The sequence below is a fragment of the Malaclemys terrapin genome, chromosome 17 (genome assembly GCF_027887155.1).
Source record: "Malaclemys terrapin pileata isolate rMalTer1 chromosome 17, rMalTer1.hap1, whole genome shotgun sequence".
Taxonomy (NCBI): Eukaryota; Metazoa; Chordata; order Testudines; family Emydidae; genus Malaclemys; species Malaclemys terrapin.
The window spans coordinates 10,177,393-10,198,947 of NC_071521.1; the positions used below are offsets into that span (position 1 = coordinate 10,177,393).

General features: G+C 44.9%; 1 protein-coding gene across 2 annotated transcripts in view; it reads right to left on the reverse strand.

Annotated features, from left to right (window-relative positions):
- CFAP77 (cilia and flagella associated protein 77) overlaps positions 1–21,555 on the reverse strand; it is a 96,725-nt gene that overhangs the window by 22,119 nt on the left and 53,051 nt on the right. For both annotated transcript variants that reach the window (XM_054007590.1, XM_054007591.1), the window contains exons 2-3: positions 19,549–19,648; positions 18,070–18,298 (exon numbers count right to left, since the gene is read on the reverse strand). In XM_054007590.1, coding sequence (XP_053863565.1) covers positions 18,070–18,298; positions 19,549–19,648 — 329 coding nt within the window. The remainder of the gene's footprint in view (positions 1–18,069; positions 18,299–19,548; positions 19,649–21,555) is intronic.

Here is a 21,555-nt window from a genome sequence, read left to right on the forward strand (position 1 = left end):
TAGCATAGTCCTAGTTGCCACTACTACAACAGCAGTGCTCTCTCTTCCCTGCCTGTCCAGGCCAACTGCTAGGTGGCATTAACAGCAAGAAACTACCACCACTGGCTAGCAATCAGGGCTACTACTGCATTCTCCTGCACCAGGAGATTGTCTTCTGTGGAGAGAGCATGTCCTCTGGTCCATAAAGCCACGCCCTTCTTGCGCTTCTAAGCTTCCAGCAGGACTCGGTCTGAAATCAGTAGCAACCAGCTTTTAAATGCCACTCGTGCTTGGAGAATCTTTTAATAGTGCAGAAGGATGCCAGCAGTGCATATGCAAATAGTAACTCTTCTGTTTCGGTTTCCTTCACCCCTGCGGTGACTTTTATTACTTAATTATTGCACGCCACATGGTTCAGAACAGCCTAATCTATGGTCGTGTTTTCTAATGATGCTGGATGCCCCATCTAGCAATATATACCCCCAGAGGCCATTTGTATGAGAAGAGACATCTTTCTACAAATCTACCATTTCATAGATCACATGCTGCCGGGGTCGGTCTTTTCAAGCATTTGCTTACAAACCAGCTGCTGACTCCAACCATTCACCAGCTGGCTAGCAAGGGGACACCATGACACAAAAGATTACACTGACTTGTCCCTTGGTTTCCTTTTCTCCCTCGGATTTGAATCTACATTCTGCTCAAGGAACGTGGCAAATTAGATAATTTTTTCACATCTTAGCTCATAGAGCCGAGAAGCGATAAAATAATTTACTAAAAGAAAATGCAAAACGGAGGTCTCATTGTGTGAAGTGCTGAGTGCCCTTTATCCACAGAGAGGGCCCCCAGGGGAAAACCGGCAACTCTTAAGCAGGTAACTTCAGTTAGACAGCCTGGTTTAGTAACTCAGTCTATCTGGGTGCATCTGTTTAGTCTTGGCAAAAACACAATACAAAGTCACACCCATTAACTTGTTTGCTGCTTGGCTGATCACCCTTTATTTACTGTTTGGATGGTATATAGTGCAAGCCACTGTCCCACTGGTGTGGTGCTTGCATATTGTGTCATCAGAAAGCGGCTAATACAGTGCCCTCCAGTATGACAACAGGAACAGAAAGCATCACTGATCACAGTGGCTTGCAGTGTGCAGAAAGAAAAATTTGGAACATAGAAATGATCAAACTGGGGACAGAGCAATGACCCATCTAATCCACTCCCACAGGTGTGTCACTTCATGGCCATTATCTTCCTGGTTGACTGGGATTCCTTCCCCGCATTCATTGTTCAGAAGGGTTGCTGCTGTGTGATGTCCCTACCCACCCTGCCCCTGCTCCCCATCGGACAGAGGGTGCTGCCCCACTGTATATTCAACTCCTCTCAGCCTGTATATGAAATCCAGGAAAGGGTCAAAGCACAAGACTGAGGGTGGGAAGAAGCTTGTGCTGCCAGTGCCACTGCTCTACGTGTTAAGAAACAGAGGGATTTAGTCTCCAAGGCTGTCAAGACTTCACCTTCTACCAGCACTAATTTCACTTCCACATGGTACATAGGGGATAAAGGTGTAAGTGTGGTAGGTATTCAACTAATACAGAGGGTGGTTATTCATTTTGCAACAGAGGCATATCTCATAGCTCCATGGAGGTGACTATTTAACTGTGTTGAACGGAGTGGTTGAAAGATGAATTTGGGTTTGATCCTCTTCTTCAGAGATCCTTCCCTCTTGTGATTGATTACACTGGGGTCCTGATCCTGCAAGGCTCTTAAGCACATGTGTAACTTTAAATCTTCAATGGGATGACTCCCGTGTTCAAAGTTACACCCATGCTCAAGTGCTTGGCGGGAGCAGGGGCTTTACGATATCTTTTCATTGTGGATGCTCCACCTTGTTTCTCCAAGATCCTCTATGAGCTAAATGTGGAAAAGGGAGTGGAGGAGGGGGGAAAAAGAACAGTTCTGCAACAATAACTTTAATCAGAGACACTTTAGAGGGAAACCCACTCTTTGTGGGTCAAATCCTGGTCCCACCAAAGTTGATAGGAGTTTTGCCATTGATTTCAATGGGCCCAGGATTGGCACTAATGCAATAACTCTCATCTGCAGCAGACCCAAGGGGCAATTCACTCTCATATTAGTGATACTGAAGAAGAGGCATCTCTCTTCCTGTAGCCCTGCCTAAATGTCTGGAAACAGATGCTATCGTTCTAAATCAGGCAGACTTTTCTGTTGTTGTTTTGGGGAGCAGCCAGTTAATCCATTTATTATGGATTAAAACAAAGCTCCTTCACAACAAGCGAGATCTTCTTTGTTTTGGCACAAGGGCCCTGCCATGGGAAGGAGAGGAAAGAAAAGTTTTGATATGATGTAACAAATTATTTATACCTGTGGAAAAAACCCAGCCTCTTCCGTTTATAGTCACCTTGTTCGAGCCATTTCCAATGTTGACATTTCCTACAGAGTTTAAAATTTATTTATGCACATTTTCAAAACTATTACCCTTGGAACATTTTCTGTGTCTTTAATAGACTCTTCTGCTAAATTATTTTCAAGAGACAGGATTTAGAACTACATTCAATAGAAATGACAGGCTCCTGCTAACTTGGTTATATGATGTGGTAGACTCTCCTGCCAGAAATCTCTTGGAAAAGAAACTTTCAGCCTTTTAATGGGTTCTTTTTACTGTACAAATAATGCTAAATATAATAAAGTATTAACACGCATTAAAATAAAATGGTGTAGACCTTAAATGAGCTACAAACTAGTTAAATCTATTCCACTCAATGCGATCCTTCAGTGCTTTGCAATTGATACCATGGAGCTGGGATTTATCTAAAATGAAGGCACAGGGGACATGCAAGAGAAATGGTAATTATAATTTGCAAATATTAGTCTGACACTTTCTTTGTGTATGTGTGTATAAATCCTGACAGCTATGATTCGTGCGTTCTGCCCAATAGTGCTCTACCGAGATTAGACGGGATCCTTTTACGGCAGGCCATCATCATATCTGCAGCTCATTAAAACTTTGTGGAGAACGAGAAGTTGCAGAAAATAGGGAGCCGTCAGAACCTTCTGAGGGACTTTTGGTACACGCTTGTTGAAAGGTGTTTGAGAAGGGAGCCTTGGGTCTGACAAACTGGAATTTTAGTACGCCTCTCCGTTCACAGTGGGGCAAAATAATTGGTCATCAGTGACTACTAATTTGGTTTAGTAGCCAGAGGCATTTTTTTTCTTCCCAGAAAATCAATGACAGCGCAGAGGTCTGTTCAACGTGATTCAGCTCAAGACGGGTCCTCATTTAGCTCTTGATGCACCTTCCAGTGGAGACAGCAATTTTGTTACGCTGAAATTTAAATCTATCCACAATACTCGACTCTGAGAGTGGCACCACTGTAGTCAAGGTTGTGTCAGTTTCCCCTCAAACTTATTTTCAAAGATTTAAACATTGTCCATAAAAAAAAAAAATCACATTTTGGCAAAAAGTTGGTCTAAAGGACTCTACTCAGGAGGAATTTTTTAAGGCCCAAGTGGTTTGATCACTGCTGTAAAAGGGTAAAAGCTATACTGGTAGATGCTTTTCTGTGCTTAGTGCAAGTCAAAAACAGATCAGATATAAACATTTAGGGCAAAATTGAGCTCTTAAATTGTCCTGGTCTACCTGAGCTCCAATATACTGCTTCTCCTACATTACAGGTCACCCACTGATAATCAATCAGATAAATTGGCAGGCGGAGCAGAATGACAGAATTTACCACTGGATTCACCCATAGTTAGGATGCAGCTGATAGGGCCTATTGCAAAAACTGTACATGACAAATGGGGCTTTAATAGGAGCAGGAACTAGCCCTACATGGAATTTATGCTATAGACCATAATAGTGCCAAACAAGTAGATGAGTTATGGTGTCACCCCCTTCCTGATGACTTAATCAATTAATTTTTTAAAAATGGAAATGTCTACAGAACAGATTCTATAAGATTAACACGGAGTTTAGCTGAGTTCTTTTGGGGACTGGGTTGCTGCTGTTATTCATAGACTTCCCATCAGTACAACTGACTTAGGATGTCAGGGAGTTAAATGCACCAAAAGCCAGGAAAACTTAGATTTACAGATGACCGTTGCAGCACAAGAGCTACATAAAACCACATCCCGTTTAGATGCAACAGGGGGCAGGCAAAAAATGCAGGCCCAGTCCTATTATTTTTGGTTTGTGTTGGTTTGTCAGACCCTAGCTGCTGTTTTGCTGCAGTAGATCAGTGCATGAGTAGATGACTTTTTCAGCTTGACACTCATTGGAAAAATCTTTCAAACCAGTTCCTCTTGCTTTAGAACTGAGCATTGCATTTCCTCACTCACAGTCCAATTGGCAACGATCACAGTAAAGGACACATTTCCAAACATTGCTACAAATGCAAACTTGGCAAGTACAAACTCAGGCTTTTTTTTTATGCCTATGATGTGCAAAATGCCTTGCAATGGAGGGTGCGCTCACCGATTTGCAGATTTTTCTGAAAATTCAACCCTAAGGGGACTGGATTGATAAAACCAAAGCCCAAGATAAGAGTTAGGGTTGAAACTTTATCCATAAGCTCATGTCAGTGGGTGATTTCATTTGCTGTACCATATGTGCTATACTGGAGCTTCTGAAGGACAATATCTAACTCCTGCCCTAGAGTATACGCTGGTTTCTGGGAGCAATCAATGTTTACATTAAGGTCTTGCTTTTTACTGTTAAAATTTGGCATGGCTTAGGCCCCTTGTACATCCAAGATGCACTAGATCCGTTTATTCTTAACCCCACTTTTTGCGATTCTCTGACCTGAGGCTGCCGTTAATCCTATATGTAGGAGTCTGATGGAGCCATTTTCTTGATGTTGTCCCCATTTTGTGGAATTTGTTTCCTGTTGATATCAGGAACTCTGAATTTCTCACTGTCTTTGTAGACAAAGTCTAAGAAGACTGAGGTCTTATTTTTATTGGACAGGCTTTGGGTTACTGTTTGTTTAGCTTCCAGCTTTGTTGTTTTTGTCGTAAAGTGCCGTGAGACAGTATGTGTGGATAGTACCATATAGGCCTTTTATTGTATCTTTTCTGTGACTATTCTCCTTGTTGTGGGGAGAGTTTGTTTGCATTGTGGTGAGATGAGTTACCTTCCATGTTGATGCAATGTAAATATCTGATGGCAATTGGTTTTTGGGAAACAGTCATTTCTGGTTACATGGTGGGACATGACATGTTAAAAATTTGCTGCATTACATCAGCCAGGAAAATGTCCTGGTCACAACAGTGCAACCAATACTGCAGGCCCATGGTATGATCGGATTGGCTTAAATATCAACCTCCATTTCTGTAGTATGACTCTCAGGGGGCTAATTGCTGGAATCGTCACACTGCAGAGAAGTAGCTGCTTCTCCCAGTGGGAGAGAAAGTAACACATTTATAGAATGACCTCTTAGCAAGTTGCCTGGATTTACTTTGTTATCCTCGTATTATTATTATCCATCTGGATACCCACTGAACAACTTTCTCCCTACTGAACTCGTCTGTATGTCCCATTAACTGACCAAGAACTTGTGATCTGTAGCTGGCTTCAGAATGTTAACTGGGGAACTGGTGCTACGATGAATTTCTCATCGGGAAATCCATCATTTCCTGGAACTCTCCAAAGCAAAAGTTTCCTTAGCAAGGCCATAGACGGCAGCAAATTGTTTTAAGCAAATGGGGTTTTCTGTTTATCTCCTCATTCCATTTTTCTTTTTCTGAAAATAGATGGAACTTTATTTTCTTGCCATTAGGGTGAGCCTAGACCAGTGGTTCCCAAACTTGTTCCGCCGCTAGTGCAGTGAAAGCCGCTGGCGGGCCGGGCCGGTTTGTGTACCTGCCGCGTCCGCAGGTTCGGCCGATCGCGGCTCCCAGTGGCCGCGGTTCGCTGCTCCAGGTCAATGGGAGCTGCTGGAAGCGGCGCGGGCAGAGGGACGTACTGAAATCAGGAGATGGGGAAGGGACACAGAGACAGACATTTGCTCTCTAACAGTCTGGACATGGAGATGTAAAAATGTGATCTGACATTGACAGTTATCACAATTTAATGACTACAGTTCATCATATGATGGGCCCTGGCCACAGACACGCTGTGGGTCTGTACAGCACCTAGCACAATGGGGTTCTGGTCCTATCGAGGTCCCGGGTGCGACTGCAATTTAAATAATAGCAGAGAGCTAATGCTTTATCCCAGGCTGCCCGGGCAGGTGTACAGCACAGGAAAATGCCGACTACACTAGCTGTATTCTTATGCTGTCTCCCTACCCTTCCTTGTTACTGATGAGCTAGAACTAGCTATCTGTCCACCATTAATCTGTCTCTCTGTATAGCCCAGCAGGAATCTGGGGCATGATTACAGCTATGGCCCTTTCTTGGGAGGCAGGCAGAGCCCAGCCATCCCCCTGCACGCTGCCTGCCTTTCGCTTGCCTTAATTGTTCCCCTTTGGCCAGCAGACCTGTCTGTTCTAACAAGGACAGTCAAGAGGAGGGGGAAGTAATTGGGGCACTTAACCACACTCACAAGCGTTGACTTCTGCAGCTAATTAGGAAAGAGGGCCGTTGGGCTTTTTGTTATTTTTTAATTGTGGTTTATGCATAAAAGCTAACGGCAGAGGAGGGACGTACATTTAACAGCAAATTCTTGACTTCTAAATTTGTATAAAAGGTCATTTACAATTTGTTAACATTTTCACAAGGGTGAATTCAATTAGCCGCTCCAAAAGTCCCTACACACGTGCACACGTATTCCTAATGAGAGAGATGGAAAAACTAGCAGGGCATTAATGTCCTGCCTCTTTATTTTCCTAAGGAGCTTGCAGAGCATACAATAAAGTTACCCTTACAGCTTCATAGACTCTAAATGGGCCCTGGCAATAAACCCATAGAGAAGCCTGAAAGATCATTTTGAAATGCTCTCCACTTATCCTCACTTTTCATTAACCACTGAAGTAAATAAGGGGAGAGAAATTGGTTAAAAATTAAAAAATGGGGACCAATTTTTTGCTGTCCTTATGCTGGCAAAACTCCCAGTGAAATCAGTGGGTATTTTGCCTACACAGGGACTGCTGGATGTGTGCTGCTGCAGATCACTCGGAATTTCCGATGTTTCTCTACTATTTTTTGGAATCTGGATGAGGAAATAACATACATTATTTCACCGTGGGCAGCCAATGAGAGAACCACTTTTTTTAAGTGTTGGAGGATCTGTTATTTTGCTCAGAGGGCTCGTACGTATAGGACAGTAAAAAGAATAAAATCCATTGTAAACATACACTTTAAAAGATTTATCAGATGCTCATAGCTGTACTTAGGAGTACACGTAGTTACAAGAGCACCAATTTGCTTTACTGGTCTCTCCCAAGCTAAGAATATGAGAGACACCCTCATAACAGTCATAAGCGCACACACAAGCACGTATCTTATATACAGGAGACTAAGTCCAGCTCTTACTGTCCATTAAATAACTGACTTCACATGTTGAAAGTTGTGCATTGGCTGTTAGGCAGTTCAGCTGTAATTGTGGCCAATTTAACCTTTTGAGCTTTACAGAGGGTCAGAAAACGAAATATCTATATTTTCCCGTCATAGTTGCATGAAAGCCTCCGTGTCATGTGCTCTGAAAAACGAAGGCAGGAAATGGTCATTATGGAAGCTGGCCATTACAAACCCGCTGGCCCTGTTGCTAAAGCACAGTTTGAAATGCAGGTTGGAGTGCTCTGCTCTGGCTGAGTTCTAGCCAGCTCCAGCATTCAATGGGCAACCATCAACATCAACTAGTGACAGAAGAGTTGAGGAAATCAGTCGTAGGGTCCTTTACTTTCACTCATTGTTGAAAGAATAGTTACAGCAAAAGGAAAGTGCTTGAATATCTATATTAGAGCTGGTAGGGACCTTTTGTTGTGAAACAGTTTAACAAAAAAGGTTTCCATCAAATTTTTTCTTCTAAAATTTTCAGGTTTTCATTGTAAAGTTATAATTTTTTGACAAAAAACAATTTTTTGGTGAAAATTTTCATTTAACCCAAAAAGCCATTTTCTGTTTTAAAAAAAATCAGTAGAATTTTTTCAACCAGCTCTAATCTATGTACAATCAAAGCCCACCCAAACCACATAAGGGGATTACATACGTATGAGGGCAAATTCTTTTCCCTTTCTTTTGCTATTCAGGATGACCTATTTGATAAGAAGCAATCTAGATCTTAAGTTTAACACTAAGGCCATATGCTGTTCCCCTTACTCATCATGCCTTCCATAATAAGTAAGATAAGCAAGACTTGGTTGTATGTTAACAACGATATGACAGCTCATTTCCTCTTAAAAAGAAAAATATCCATGAGCCTGAAGAAGTTGAGTAGAAACCATAACAACAACAGCAAATATCCATATTTTACCAGAACCAATGTTTGCATGAGAACACTCAAAATTATTTAAAAACAATAACAATACTTAGCTTTTACAGAGCACTTTGAATGTTCAAAGCACTGTGCAGACAATTAGGAGAACTGCCGTGTGCTATAAAAGAGATTCAGCCTCTAGCTACACTACTGCTAGTTAGAAGGAAGTGTAAATTGGTATAAAAAAAATAAAATATCTCCAGTATAATAAAAGAATTATTCTTCAAACAGAAGTTTCTCTCTTGACAACATGAGGATGGTGGTCAGGACACATGTTGCCTTTGGACTGGATTGGAAAGCTGATTGTCCAGTTGGGGTTAGTCCTGATTATTTTTTTTTTAAGGTTAATTTCACAATAGCAAACCAGTGTAATCATGTTTATCTTACAACAACTCTGGAAATGCCTAATTTCCTATTCGGTCCAATAGTGAAATGCATTTCTTGTGTCTCAATCTACTTCCTGACAGGAACGTTGAGGCTAGTGGAGCACTGGCGAAGTGTGAGACACTAACACCAGTCACAGTGATGGTCACAGAAACACTTGTCACTAAAACCTGTGGAAATGTGGCCATGTGGTTAGGACCCTGGCCGGGACTTGAGAATTGAACCCGTCTTCCTGCTCTCCCACAAACTTCTTGCATGACCTTGGGCAAGTCACTTAGTCTGATTTTTAAAGGCATTTAGGCACCTAAAAATGCAGATAGATGCCTAGTGGGATTTTCAACAGCACCTACATGCCCCTCCTATTGATTTAAACAACAATCGCCCTAGATCCTATCTGTATCTTCAGGGGCTTAAATTCCTTTAAAAATCTGCCCTCTGTCCCCTGTAATGTGGGGATAGCAGCATTTTCCTACCACACAGGGGTGCTGAGGATAAATATATGAAAGATTTGTGAGGTACTCAGATACTACAGGAATAGGGGCAAGAGAAGTACCATGGTTGGACAGAGATGTTAGACCCATTTTTCAGTGCTGACACCACAGAGCGAGGTTTTACTTAAAGTGAAGGTGCCAAGGGAATAAATGCAAAGGAAACGGTAACCGTAATTTGCAAACATTATGTAGGTAGGTTACACTCTGTGTAGGAAATTCTCATCCCGCAAGGGTGTATTTAGCTGTTGCAGGAGGTAACACTGACTGCCGTTTTCCTTCCGAGAAAGCATAGAAACCTGTTTACAATTCAGAGGGGCCTGAGCATGTGCACAGGCAGAGCCCAGCCATTACTCCAGCGCTCGTACTCAGCGGACACACGCTCTGTTGCAAATCCTGGTTCACACAAGGTAGCTCTTGTAAAGATCAGAAGCTGGAGCATGAATCCAAGAAATCTGATTGGAGGATGCCCCATGGGGGAGGCCGGGACCCTACCACATCCTCGTTAGTGCTGACCTTGGCACAAGCACTGCCTGCTGATGGATAGGCTACGGAGCTGGACAAGACCCTGGGGAACCACTGTATTATCTATTATTGTCCCATCAGCGCCTCCCCTGACCCCTCCCAGCTCTGAATGCCACAGGCATCAGGGAGAGAATAAATCTATGTCTGATACTAAAAGAGAGAGAGAGAAAAGGAAAAAGGAGATGAAAAATGTCCTTTTTATGACTCTTACAACAAAGCTGGCCACATGGTTTGTAGAAAACAATTCTCTGGGTGGGGGAGGGGTGGAATCAGCAAAAAGCAGAGTGGCTAATCAACCCAGCCCCCAGTAAACTAGTCTAAAGCACTCATGACCTTCCAAGGTAACATCCATTGGAACAAACAGGCCCCATAACTTCAGCCTGGCCCTAATGCTCGCAACTCTGTGCGTACAAAACGAACTGTGGAATATGCATCCACCAAGAATGGAAAGTGCCATTTTCAAAAGCATAAGACGATCTGCCTTACTATGGGCAAGATTAATAAGATTCGGACAAGATTAATAAGACCTGGATAGCAACCAAAGCACTATGTTCACATTTATTTTTATTCTGGATGAGCCAAAATGGTAGGTCTGCTGTCGGTGTCCGTGGAGAATGCCTGACATTAGTGGCTGGGGGTAGCCCTGGGTCATGGCAGTGGGGCTGACACCTGAAATGTAGAGAAGCACGTCTCTAGTTTGAAAAGGAGTCTGTGCATTATCCATAGGCAGCAATATCATAATATAGAATATGTGCAAGTGACAGTAAAATTGCTTCCCCCGCATGAATTTGCCCTTATAACTCCTGCTGCTGTACTGAAATGGGAACGAGAGAGCTGGATTCTGGCCCCTCTGGGCAACCGCGGTGGCGTAACGTGACCACAACAGGCCATAGGAGATTACCCCCGTCCGGATGCAGAGCAGGGCCAGCAGAAGTGTCCCTATGCTGCCTCCTCTCACAGTCTACAAGTGCTCATAGTCAGCCCTACGTGGGATTCTGGGGTGCTGTGCAGCCTATAACTGTGCACCAGTTTAAGCAGAGGTCCTCCATAGGGTTGCCAACTTCAGCAGGAGTGCCGGAATCTCCCCTGCCCCACCTATTCCCCCCAAGGCCCTGTCCCGCCTCTTCCCCTGAGGCCCTGCCCCGCCTCTTCCCATAAGGCCCCACCCCTGTCTACTCTTCCCCCTGTTGCTTGCTGTTTTTCTCCTCCCACCTCCCACCACCTAGGTCAGAAAGGACTTGCCTGCGGAGCCAGGGCCAGGAGGTCCTGGCTGAGTAGGGGCCGGAGCGGGTGATGACCTGGTGCCTCCCTGCCTACCCCACTCACAGTAATTGGACTTTGGGTGTCCGGTCAGTTGATCTGACCGGACACTGTCAGGTCCCCCTTTCAACCGGACTTTCCAGTTGAAAACCAGGCACCTGGCCACCCTAGGAGTCCTGCAGCATCCCAGAAAAGAGGCAAGGGTGACATAAAGTCATCTTTGCCCCTACTCCTCCTGAATTGTGCTGTCTGCTGTACCTCAGAGGATGAGGCACAGAGTATGTCCTAAATAGTCTGATGTAACTTTGCTTTATTTGAATATGATGTTCACCAAAGCAGCTTTTTTCTAAAGGCATTTGAGTTCCCAGCTCCTGGAGTCCATGAAGGTACCATATGTTGCAATTCTCTCTGCCCTTTCACCTCCAAACTCCTGTCCCCCCTTAGCTGAGAGTGCTCTCCCAATGATCAGCAGCCACAGTTGAGATGTATTGGTAAGGCCCTACCAAATTCATGGCCATGAAAAACATGTTACAGACCATGAAATCTGGTCTCCCCCCATGAAATCTTGTCTTCTGTGTGCTTTTACCCTATACTATACAGATTTCATGGGGGAGATCAGCTTTTCTCAAATCGGGGGTCCTGACCCAAAAAGGAGTTGCAGGAGGGTCAAAAGGTTATTTTAGGGGGGTCGCGGTATTGCCACCCTGATTTCTGTGGTGCCTTCAGAGCTGGGCGGTCGGAGAGCGGCGGCTGCTGACTGAGGGCCCAGTTCTGCAGGCAGCAGCACAGAAGTAAGGGTAGCAATATCATACCATGCCATCCTTCCTTCTGCGCTGCTGCTGACGGCAGCTCTGCCTTCAGAGCTGGGCTCCCGGCATGCAGCTGCCGCTCTCTGGGCACCAAGCTCTGAGTAAAAAGAAGAACAGGAGTACTTGTGGCACCTTAGAGACTAACAAATTTATTAGAGCATAAGCTTTCGTGGACTACAGCCCACTTCTTCGGATGCATCCGAAGAAGTGGGCTGTAGTCCACGAAAGCTTATGCTCTAATAAATTTGTTAGTCTCTAAGGTGCCACAAGTACTCCTGTTCTTCTTTTTGCGGATACAGACTAACACGGCTGTTACTCTGAAGCTCTGAGTAGTACCACAACCCCCCTACAATAACCATGTGACATCCCCCCCCAACTCCTTTTTGGGTCAGGACCCTTACAATTACAACACCGTGAAATTTCAGATTTAAATAGCTGAAATCATGAAATTGATGATTTTAAAAATCCTATGACCATGAAATTGACGAAAATGGACCATGAATTTGGTAGGGCCCGATGTATTGGGCAATAGCTTTGAATCTGCAAATGGAAATTATTTAAATGTACCAATAATTAAGTGACTTTTTAAAATGTGTAGTTTTGGCTGCCTGACGTATCAAGGCGTAGAAATCTCCAGCATGAATGAACGAGGCTGTGCATTTTGGAACTGCTTAGAGCCTTCTGACTGGGGTCTGTAAATAAACATTAACAGACATTACAAATACAGTTTAGCATGGCTAGAATAATTTTCCAAGCCATAATCCACTAAACCAGGAGGAAGCTAAAGCAGAATCTCCAGACCTAGAATAAACTAATGACAGGCCAAATTCCACCTTGATTTACAACCTCGGTAGCCCTGCTGAAATTAATATAATTGAGATAGAATCCGACCCAATAGCTTTTGCCCTTGCTGGTGGTATCTTTAACTCACTAGTTGTGAGAAGTAAGTTAAATACCCCGCTTTTATCAAAGTGGCCATAACAACTCCTTAATAATCCTAGTAATTTGATTTTGTCTATAACCTGCTTTTAAAGTAAGGGGATAAATACAATCAGTCTGCATAAAAGGTGGCTATTAAAGAACAGGCAAGATGTGCTCCAATAACTTTAAATTAAAAGACCGGTGCCTCTTTCCCTGATGCTGTGGGGCCTGTGGATTTTCAGTAAAACTTTTGAACCAGGCCTAGATCTCTCTCAGGCAGCCATTTAACCTCCCGTTTATGAAGAAATAAAGCAAAATTGATGTTGATTTTGGTCTGCGTTAGGGGATACTTTTGCAACATAAAAGCCCTTTTGCCTGCAATTTGCTGAGCAGCCCTGTCACATCAGCAAGGGCTGGTACTGATAAAGATAAAGCTTTATAGCTGGGGCATTTGCTACTAACAGCAAGCTAATGCTGCATTTTCATTTTGATGCAATTAATGTTAATGTCTGCTACGAAAATTGTCATTAAATACCATTTTAAAATCCATTCAATTTGCATATGCAAAGCCCATTTACTATCACGTAAAATACACACCACGGCTCATCATGTCTTTTCCCTTGAATTTGTAGCTGCTATTTATTTCTTTGGTTAGTGATTAGATTTCATTTTAAAAGCTAGATAGTAATGTCTAGCCCAGCCCCTGGCAGAGCACAAAAAACCTACAAGATACAACGACAGAGGCAGTTCTGTGCCAGGTTCAGAAAGTGCACCTGAATGCTTGTGATTTACAAACTCTTACTGGCTCTTAGAGGCTCCCCTCTTCCCACCCCTCCAGGGGAGAGAAATGTGGGGAAGGCCACAGCAGGACAGGGCTGAAGGCAAAGGGTGCTAAGCAGGATACTTTCCACTCTTCCTTGTGGCTGACTAACTCCCCGCTGCAAAAGGTGGAAGGGGAAATTATCCTGGTCAAGATGCAAAGGGAAGAGCCCCGTGAAGCTGTGGGGCTTGCCCCGCCCACACAACTTTACCCCCTCAACCCCCGTACAGTAAAACAGGTGCAAGTTAAGGCAGCATTTATGCCTGCTGTGTGCTTCGTAAAATCTTTTTGAAGGTGTCACAAAGTGCAACGGACAAGCTCTTCCGCCTACGGCAGCACAGCTGGGGACTGAATAAGGTGAGCGGGGTCCCGTGTGGCTCCAACTGGAGCCACACCATGGCCCTGTGCCACAACTGGAGTGGCAATGTTAAAATAGTCCTCTCCACTCCCGTAGAAGCAGAGGTACAAGCCCCTTTCTCTCCCCAAGGAGTGGCTGCAGGGAGAGCAACAAAGGTCCACTTCCCCTCTGGAGAAGCAGGAGTACAGCAAGGGGTCACCTTAATATTTACCCCAGCAACCAGCATGTGTGTGCTTGGGTAGGTGGGCCCACTACACTCATCTCCTCCTGCCACACTCAGAACTCTCCTACATCAGGTTAGTGGGTCTCAGTGTTAACTCCCCAGTGAGAGGCAGGGCCCAGTTTGTACCTGACAGAGCTATTGTTTCAGGCTGTCTGCAGACTCAGGCAGGAATTATTGCATTGGTCACACTTAGGTCTCGTTTTCAAAGTTTGCTTTGCATCCATGAGGGCTAGATGTTTACTTTTTTTAAATGAAAGATGAGATTCTGATGTAATCACATGATTCAGGGAGCTGGGGCCGTAGGCATGAGCTTATTGGGCCTATGCTTTAAGGCATTCCTGGGCCTAGCCATGCTGATGTGGATGAGCAGGGTCCAGGGAAAGCATACAGGGAGGGTCCCTGCATGCAGCTGGCCAGGATCCCTGGAGTTGGGGCACTGCTGTCCTGCAGATTTCTGGCTTTCTGCACATTTGTGAGCCAGCTGCTCCATACAACCTTATCCCGTGGTAGAGAATATGCTGACTCCGCAGCTCTTTCTGGGCCACGTAGTTCTTGTGTGCATCCCGTATTTTTGCAGAGGAGAAACACATGGATCATAGTCTTCTAATTACTGACAAATATACGGGTATTAAACTCCTGCTCTAAGGTCTGGATTTGACTGAAACAACCAGTGGGCTGCCTGTGTAGAAGCATCATGTCACAGTGCAGGGAGGTATTTATCCCTCTCTGTTCACCTCTGATGCAACTGCCCCGAGATAGTGCAGTAAAAATACTAATGAATTGGAGACTGGAGAAGAGTCACAAAAGAGATCAGGGAGTGAAGGGGCTGTATGAGAGCTACATTTGCATAGCTTAGCTAAGAGATGGCTAAGGAGGAACATAAATACCAAGGAGGAAGAGGAATGATTTAGGGTAGTTCATGGAAGTATAATAGAGGCATGGGATGAAAGTAAGACAGAGACAATTTAGGATGAATAATAGGAAAAAATTGACGGCAGTGAGTTGTGTTGGGTTGTTGAATAGTCTCATCAGGGAAATGATGGATGCCCCACTGGTGGGAACAAACTGCACAAATGCACTAGAAAATAGGAACAATCCTAAATTGAAAGGGAGAGGAACTGGCTGACCAACAGGGTACCCCCATCCCCATCATACAGTATTGCCAGCCTCAAGCATCCAGAAACCATGAGTCACCCCCACCCCCAAATCATGAGACTGGTTTAAATATGAGCGTTTTAAAATGTTGGGTTCTTTTTGTTTGCCCTCTGGTGCTGGAGCCTTTCAGAGTCACGTTTTCAAGCTTTTCTCCAACTACAAGGGCTAGAAACTTTTTTTTTTTTTAAATGTTAGCTGAGAGTCTCACACATTCACATGATTCTGGGAGCCGGCACTTGAAGAAAAACACCCCATATTGCCAGACTTGTGATAAAATCATGGGTAGAAGAGTTGCTTTGGAGACAAAAAGGAATTTTAAAGTATTAGTAGCATAGTAATATGGAAGTCAAGTGGAGAGACCGCGACCAAAACCATTAGCATCCCAGTCACCAAAGACAAAACACAAATTTTAAAACAAGCCACTCCAGGTACTAAATAGAAGACTCTACATGTACTAAATGAATAAACAAAGAGGCATAGGTGAAAGGGATGAAAAGCGAATATTCTGTGCTGCTCCATACATTATTGTTTGCATGATTTTATTGTTCATTAAAAAACCCAATAAATTAAACCCCTCTGCAATAGGCTGTTATGATTTGTATGTTAGTAGAGGCTGACCCAGTCTGCAGCTGCTTTGTCTCCCTCCCTGGATGACTTTTAAATTGAGCTTTCTAATCTCTCAGCCCTCTTCGCTGAGACCCTGAGTTATTTTGCTTTGTTGTTAAACCTCTGAAGAGTATATGTTTTATTCCTGATTATATTTATATACATATATGGTTACACAGGTGCAGAGAAATGGAGATTCAGGCCCTATGTTCTTTACTCATGCATATACGAAGACTATTTGATGACCTATCTATTTGGATGTATATCTCCAAACATAGAGGTCAGCACATATGCATGAATAAAGTATGTAGGGCCTGATCCTCTAATGCTCTGCACCTGTGTAGTCATTTATACCAGTAGAGAATAGGTAGTTAGACATCTAATGCTAGCCTGCATGCCTGCAATTAGCCATGCCTCTAATTCACTGCTGGTGCAAAATTGCATCCACAAAATGAGTGGCCTGACTGAAGCCCCTTTAAAAAATGCATTTTAGCACTAAGCCTTTAACTCCTATAACTGAATCCATCTAATTGAGGCTCTTTGAGATTATGGGCTAGATTCTCCATTGCCCAGCACCTCATGTTGTCATTTACCTCAGTGCAAAGTGGATGCCAAATGCTACCAAATCTGAATTTTATACGTATTTTGTACTCGTGTAAATGGTTACACGGCTGCCGGGTGATAGAGAATCAGGCCCTATGTACTATGCTGTGAACCGAAGTGCTCCGGCCTAGGAGTCTCCTGCAACATACTGACCTTCGTCATGCACATCTCCAGCATTTCAGATATCAGAATCCCAAAAAGAGCAGTGGCCTGAGCCTAGACTGGGGTGGGCAAACTTTTTGGCCTGAGGGCCACATCGGGGTTCCAAAACTGTATGGAGGGCTGGGTAGGGAAGGCTGTGCCTCCCCAAACAGCCTGGCCCCCACCCTCTATCCACCCCCTCCCACTTCCCACCTTCTGACTGCTCCCCTCAGAATCTCCGACCCATCCAACCCCCCTCCCCCGCTCCTTGTCCCCTGACCGCCCCCTCCTGGGACCCCCGCCCCTAACTGCCCCCCTGGCACCCCACCCCCTATCCAACCCCCCCGTCCCCTGACTGCCCCGCCCCCTATCCACACCCCTGCCCCGACAAGCCTGCTGGGACTCCCACGCCTATCCATCCCCCCTGTTCCCCGTCCCCTGATCGCCCCCCCAGAATCTCTGCCCTATGCAACTGTCCCCTGCTCCCTGTCCCCTGACTGCCCCCCAGAACCTCCTGCCCCTTATCCAATCCCCCCGCTCCCCTCCCCCTTACCATGCCGCTCAGAGCACCAGGACTGGCAGCTGCGCCGACTGGCCAGAGCCAGCCACGCCGCCGCGCTGCCCAGCAGGAGCTCGCAGCCCCGCTGACCAGAGTGCTGGTGGCGGGCGAGCTGAGGCTGCGGGGGTGGGGAGACAGCAGGGGAGGGGCCGGGAGCTAGCCTCCCTGGCTGAGAGGTCAAGGACCGGGCAGGATGGTCCTGCAGGCCGTATGTGGCCCACGGGCCGTAGTTTGCCCACCTCTGGCCTAGACAAAGCACAGATTAGCCACAGCAGCATTTAGATGTCTTGTTGTCTGATTGCATCAAGATAGTTAGGTCGCATTTTACACCCTCTTTCTACTGATGTAAATGACAACACAAGGTGCTGGACTGTGGAAAAATCCAGCCCATAATCTCAGAGCTTCAATTACTTGGATTCAATTACATGAGTTAAAGGATACGGACCAAATATATTTTTAAAGGGGAGTCAGTCCTGCTACTCCTTTTGTGGATGGAATTTTGCACCAGCAGTTTACTGGGGGCATGGTTAATTGCAGGCACACAGGCTAGCACTACATATCGAACTCTCTGGGTGCAATCAGACCACAAGACATCTAAAGGCTGTTGTGACTAATTTGTGCTTTGTCCTGGGTCAGGCCATTCCCCTTCTGGGGATTCAGGGGATGCGCATGCTGGAGTTGAATATGTTTTAGGAGACTCCTACGCTACAGCACTTCAACTCACAGCAAACTTCCCTTAAGTCACTGTTTGGAGACACAGAGAGGAGAATCTAGCCCTTAGAGAAGCCCAGGTTTTCTCCCTCTTACCGTGCTAGAATTCCGTAGGTCATATCTGGAGGTACTTTTGGGGGGGCTCTCTTAAAACGACTGTCATTATCTTCATTGCAGCGGATGTCCTTGAGCTGGCGGTACAGGTTGTATTCATGTGCTGTGACATAACCAGCCTTAAGAGCCTCACGGTTCATGGCAATGTAATTCCGAGGCATCTCCCTTGGGGAAGGGGGCCTGGGTTTCATTGAATGCCAGTGGCCTATCGCTAAGGACAGAAAGGAAGACAAGAGCCAGAACAAAGGAAGTTACTAGGATTTCATTTTGAATAACCCAGCCTGGGTGAATCTCATTCTGGTGCAGCGGGCCAGCTCAAGGCCTATGTACTACATAGGGGGAATTAAGCGATGCATAGGCCTTTTGCTAGTCCTCTACTCGGAGTGAAATTCAAACTGCATTCACATCAGTGCGGTTCAAACAGAGACCAGCAAGAAAATCCATCAATCTTAAGCACAGAGTTTCTCAAGTAAATTGTTCCTGTTTCCCACAATTTCCCCACCTCCAATTTGTAATGCTCAGCAATTTTGACAAAGCCGTCCATTTTTTTTTCCTCACTGAAACTTATGTGAATTTTCACAAGTGTCCAATGCAAAAGCCAGCTCTGCTCATGAATGTGGGCCAATTCGTGCCCATCTTTGCTTGGATTTGGGCCCATCTCTGCTCAGTTTTCACATACATGAGCAAAAGTTTCTGCAAAGGTAGGTCAGCTTCAAAAGTTGTAAGTTGTAACCATGACAAACCTTGAGTTTGTGAGTAGCTGTGCATTTCCTTAGAAAAACTTTGTACACTCTTAGGAAGGCCTCTGCTACAGGACAGAAGGGTCACAACAACCTGACTTGGTCTTGATTGAATCACATGGTTATTTTCATACATTCCACGCTATCTATGCGAAGCAGGGTTTTTCATGTGTTTGAGTACCAGGCTCAGCAATTGGGTACAGGTCAAAGCAAAGGCCTTGTTAATATTTGGAATTAGCCCTGATCCAATCATCGGAGCCCGGCCACTGGTGTAGCTGCACTAATACGAGCCCCGAGTGTAGAAAAGGAAAGCTGCGACTTGCACCAGTTGACCTTACACTGATTTCAAACAGGAGTAAGAGCATGTTACAACTTTCCTGGTCTACGCTTTTGGGGCTTGCACTGGTGCAGCTACGCCGGCTGCTGGCCATTGATGGTTGAATCCCAAATATAGACAAGGCCAGGGACTCTTGCACACAACAGTTACCAAATGCCACAGATGGTGTTCACGTGAGCAGGTAAAATGCTAGAGTTCTTACTCTCCCCCTTCAGCTCAATGAGAGCGTTTTCTCCCCCACCCTCCTCCATTGGTATTAAGACTTTAATAGGTACAAGGCATGTTGTTACACTCAAACCTGCAGGTCGTTTGGTGACATCCAGGTGGGGGGAACCTTTTAATAGCCTCTAATGGCATCTCTAATCTTTACTTGCATTGTCATACCTTCAGGTACTCCTCCGTCAGCCCCATGAAGGTATAACCCATATGCAAAGTCATAGCCTGGAAGAGTGTAGCAGCTTCTCCGAGGTTTTCCTAGTTCTGCCTGCAAGGGAAAGGATTGGGAGTAAGAGGGTCAGAAAAGTAAAGATTTTGCTTAACATGTTAAACCCTCTCAAAATAGGGATTTGTAATAAAAGCTCGGACAGTTAAGCCCTGTTTACAGCAGGGAAACTTCTCAAAAAGTCCCTCATGTTGCTAACACCAGTTTGGTTCCACTAGTGTCAGCAATGCTGGGAGTTCTAGCATAGCTGAGTTGCTGGTGTCGTTTTAAAGCACTGTGTCAATTTGACTTACTCTGAGGAGAGTTAGGCAACACAGTTCTTAAAATGGCAGCACCTGCTTGGAACCTTGTCTTCATATTGCTAACAAAGGTGGAGCTCGATTGGTCTTAACGAGACGTATTACACTCTCAGGAATGGTATGGAAACAAGTTTGTCCCATCTACATCAGCACCTAAATTGTTGTCATCTCCAGATGAGGCTGGGCTAGCAGAGCCTGTTGGGGTCATTTCCTAGTGTAGACAGTGTGATGGAATCCCTGGGGTGCAGCCTGGGACTGTGGGACTCCTGTGCCCCCTTAACTCTCCAGCCTGGGCTGTCTCACAATGCCTTGCTAGTGACCGGCAGCAAGCCCCTCCTGGCGCTGTGATAACTCAGCACAACAGCATGTGGAGCTCCACACCCAGCTAGTTTGCATGAATGCTCCCAGAGCCACTCATGAATCACACAGAGTAAGACACCAGCCAAATCCTCCCAGCACTGTACCTCAGGAATATACTGCTCAAGATGAGCAATGCAGATTTATTAATTGGCTCACCGCTTCATCAATGGAAAGTGAATTTACACGAGGCTTTGCAAACCTGAGCACATTTACCACACACTTCAGGCAAACTCTCTGGGAAAGATAAACAGTAAAACAAATGTATTAACTACAAAAGATAGATTTTAAGTGATTATAAGTGATAGGCAAAAAGTTAGTTAGTTATCAAAATAAAATAAAATATAAGCACACAGTCTAAACTCTCAACCCTATTAGACTGGGCAAGATCTAGATTAAGCAATTTTTCCTCACCCCACTGGATACTGCAGTTCATAATATACAGGTTTGTCCCTTAAACCTGGGCCAGTCCCCTCTGTTGGAGTCTTCAGTCTTCTTCTGAGTAGTGTTGCTACTTGCAGCATTGGTGGGGTCAGGAGAAAGGCGAAGCATGGGCTCCCTCTGTTCTGTTTTATACCCTTAGCCCATGTGCTTGGAGAACACAAGTCCAGGCGTGTCTGGTGGGCATTGCTGAGTCCCCAGGCAAGGTTGAGCAATTCCCCTGGTGTGGCCTTATGCAGGTGAGTCATTGAATTGTAGCTCCCTTGCTGGACAATGGCTGCCGATGGTTGTTTGACACCCCACCTGGATGTTGGTTACTTTCCTTGCTGTTGTCTCTGGGGAGCTAATATCCGGCTGATTCCCCAACTTACAGCATGTTTTAGTGACAACCGTACAACACAATTCTCATAACTTCATATGCACTAAAGATATACATATTTAGATAGAACAGTGACTTTCAGCCGATTATAACATCTCCTCTGATACCTCACATGGCATGCTTTATCTGCAATATCACAATTATATACAGATGAGGAATATGGAGGTTAAAAGCCGCTCCCCCAAGGTATAGCAAGTCACAGATGGGTCCCTTGAAGTGTGGCTACTGTCTGAAAAGCAACTCTATAAAAATGGCACCTTCAGAAGGAGAGGCTCTTGTTTTATTGAAGGAGGCAGGAGCAGAACTTCTGCACATGGAAACGCTTCATATTTTCACACTTTAATTTTTCATCTATGCAACATTATTCTATATTGCACCAATAAGGGGTTTTCTTCAGCCCTTGTTTATGAAAATTGCCTAGACTCTCCAGGTCCTTCATTACTTTCAACCCCTCTTCTTCAAGTATTGCTTGC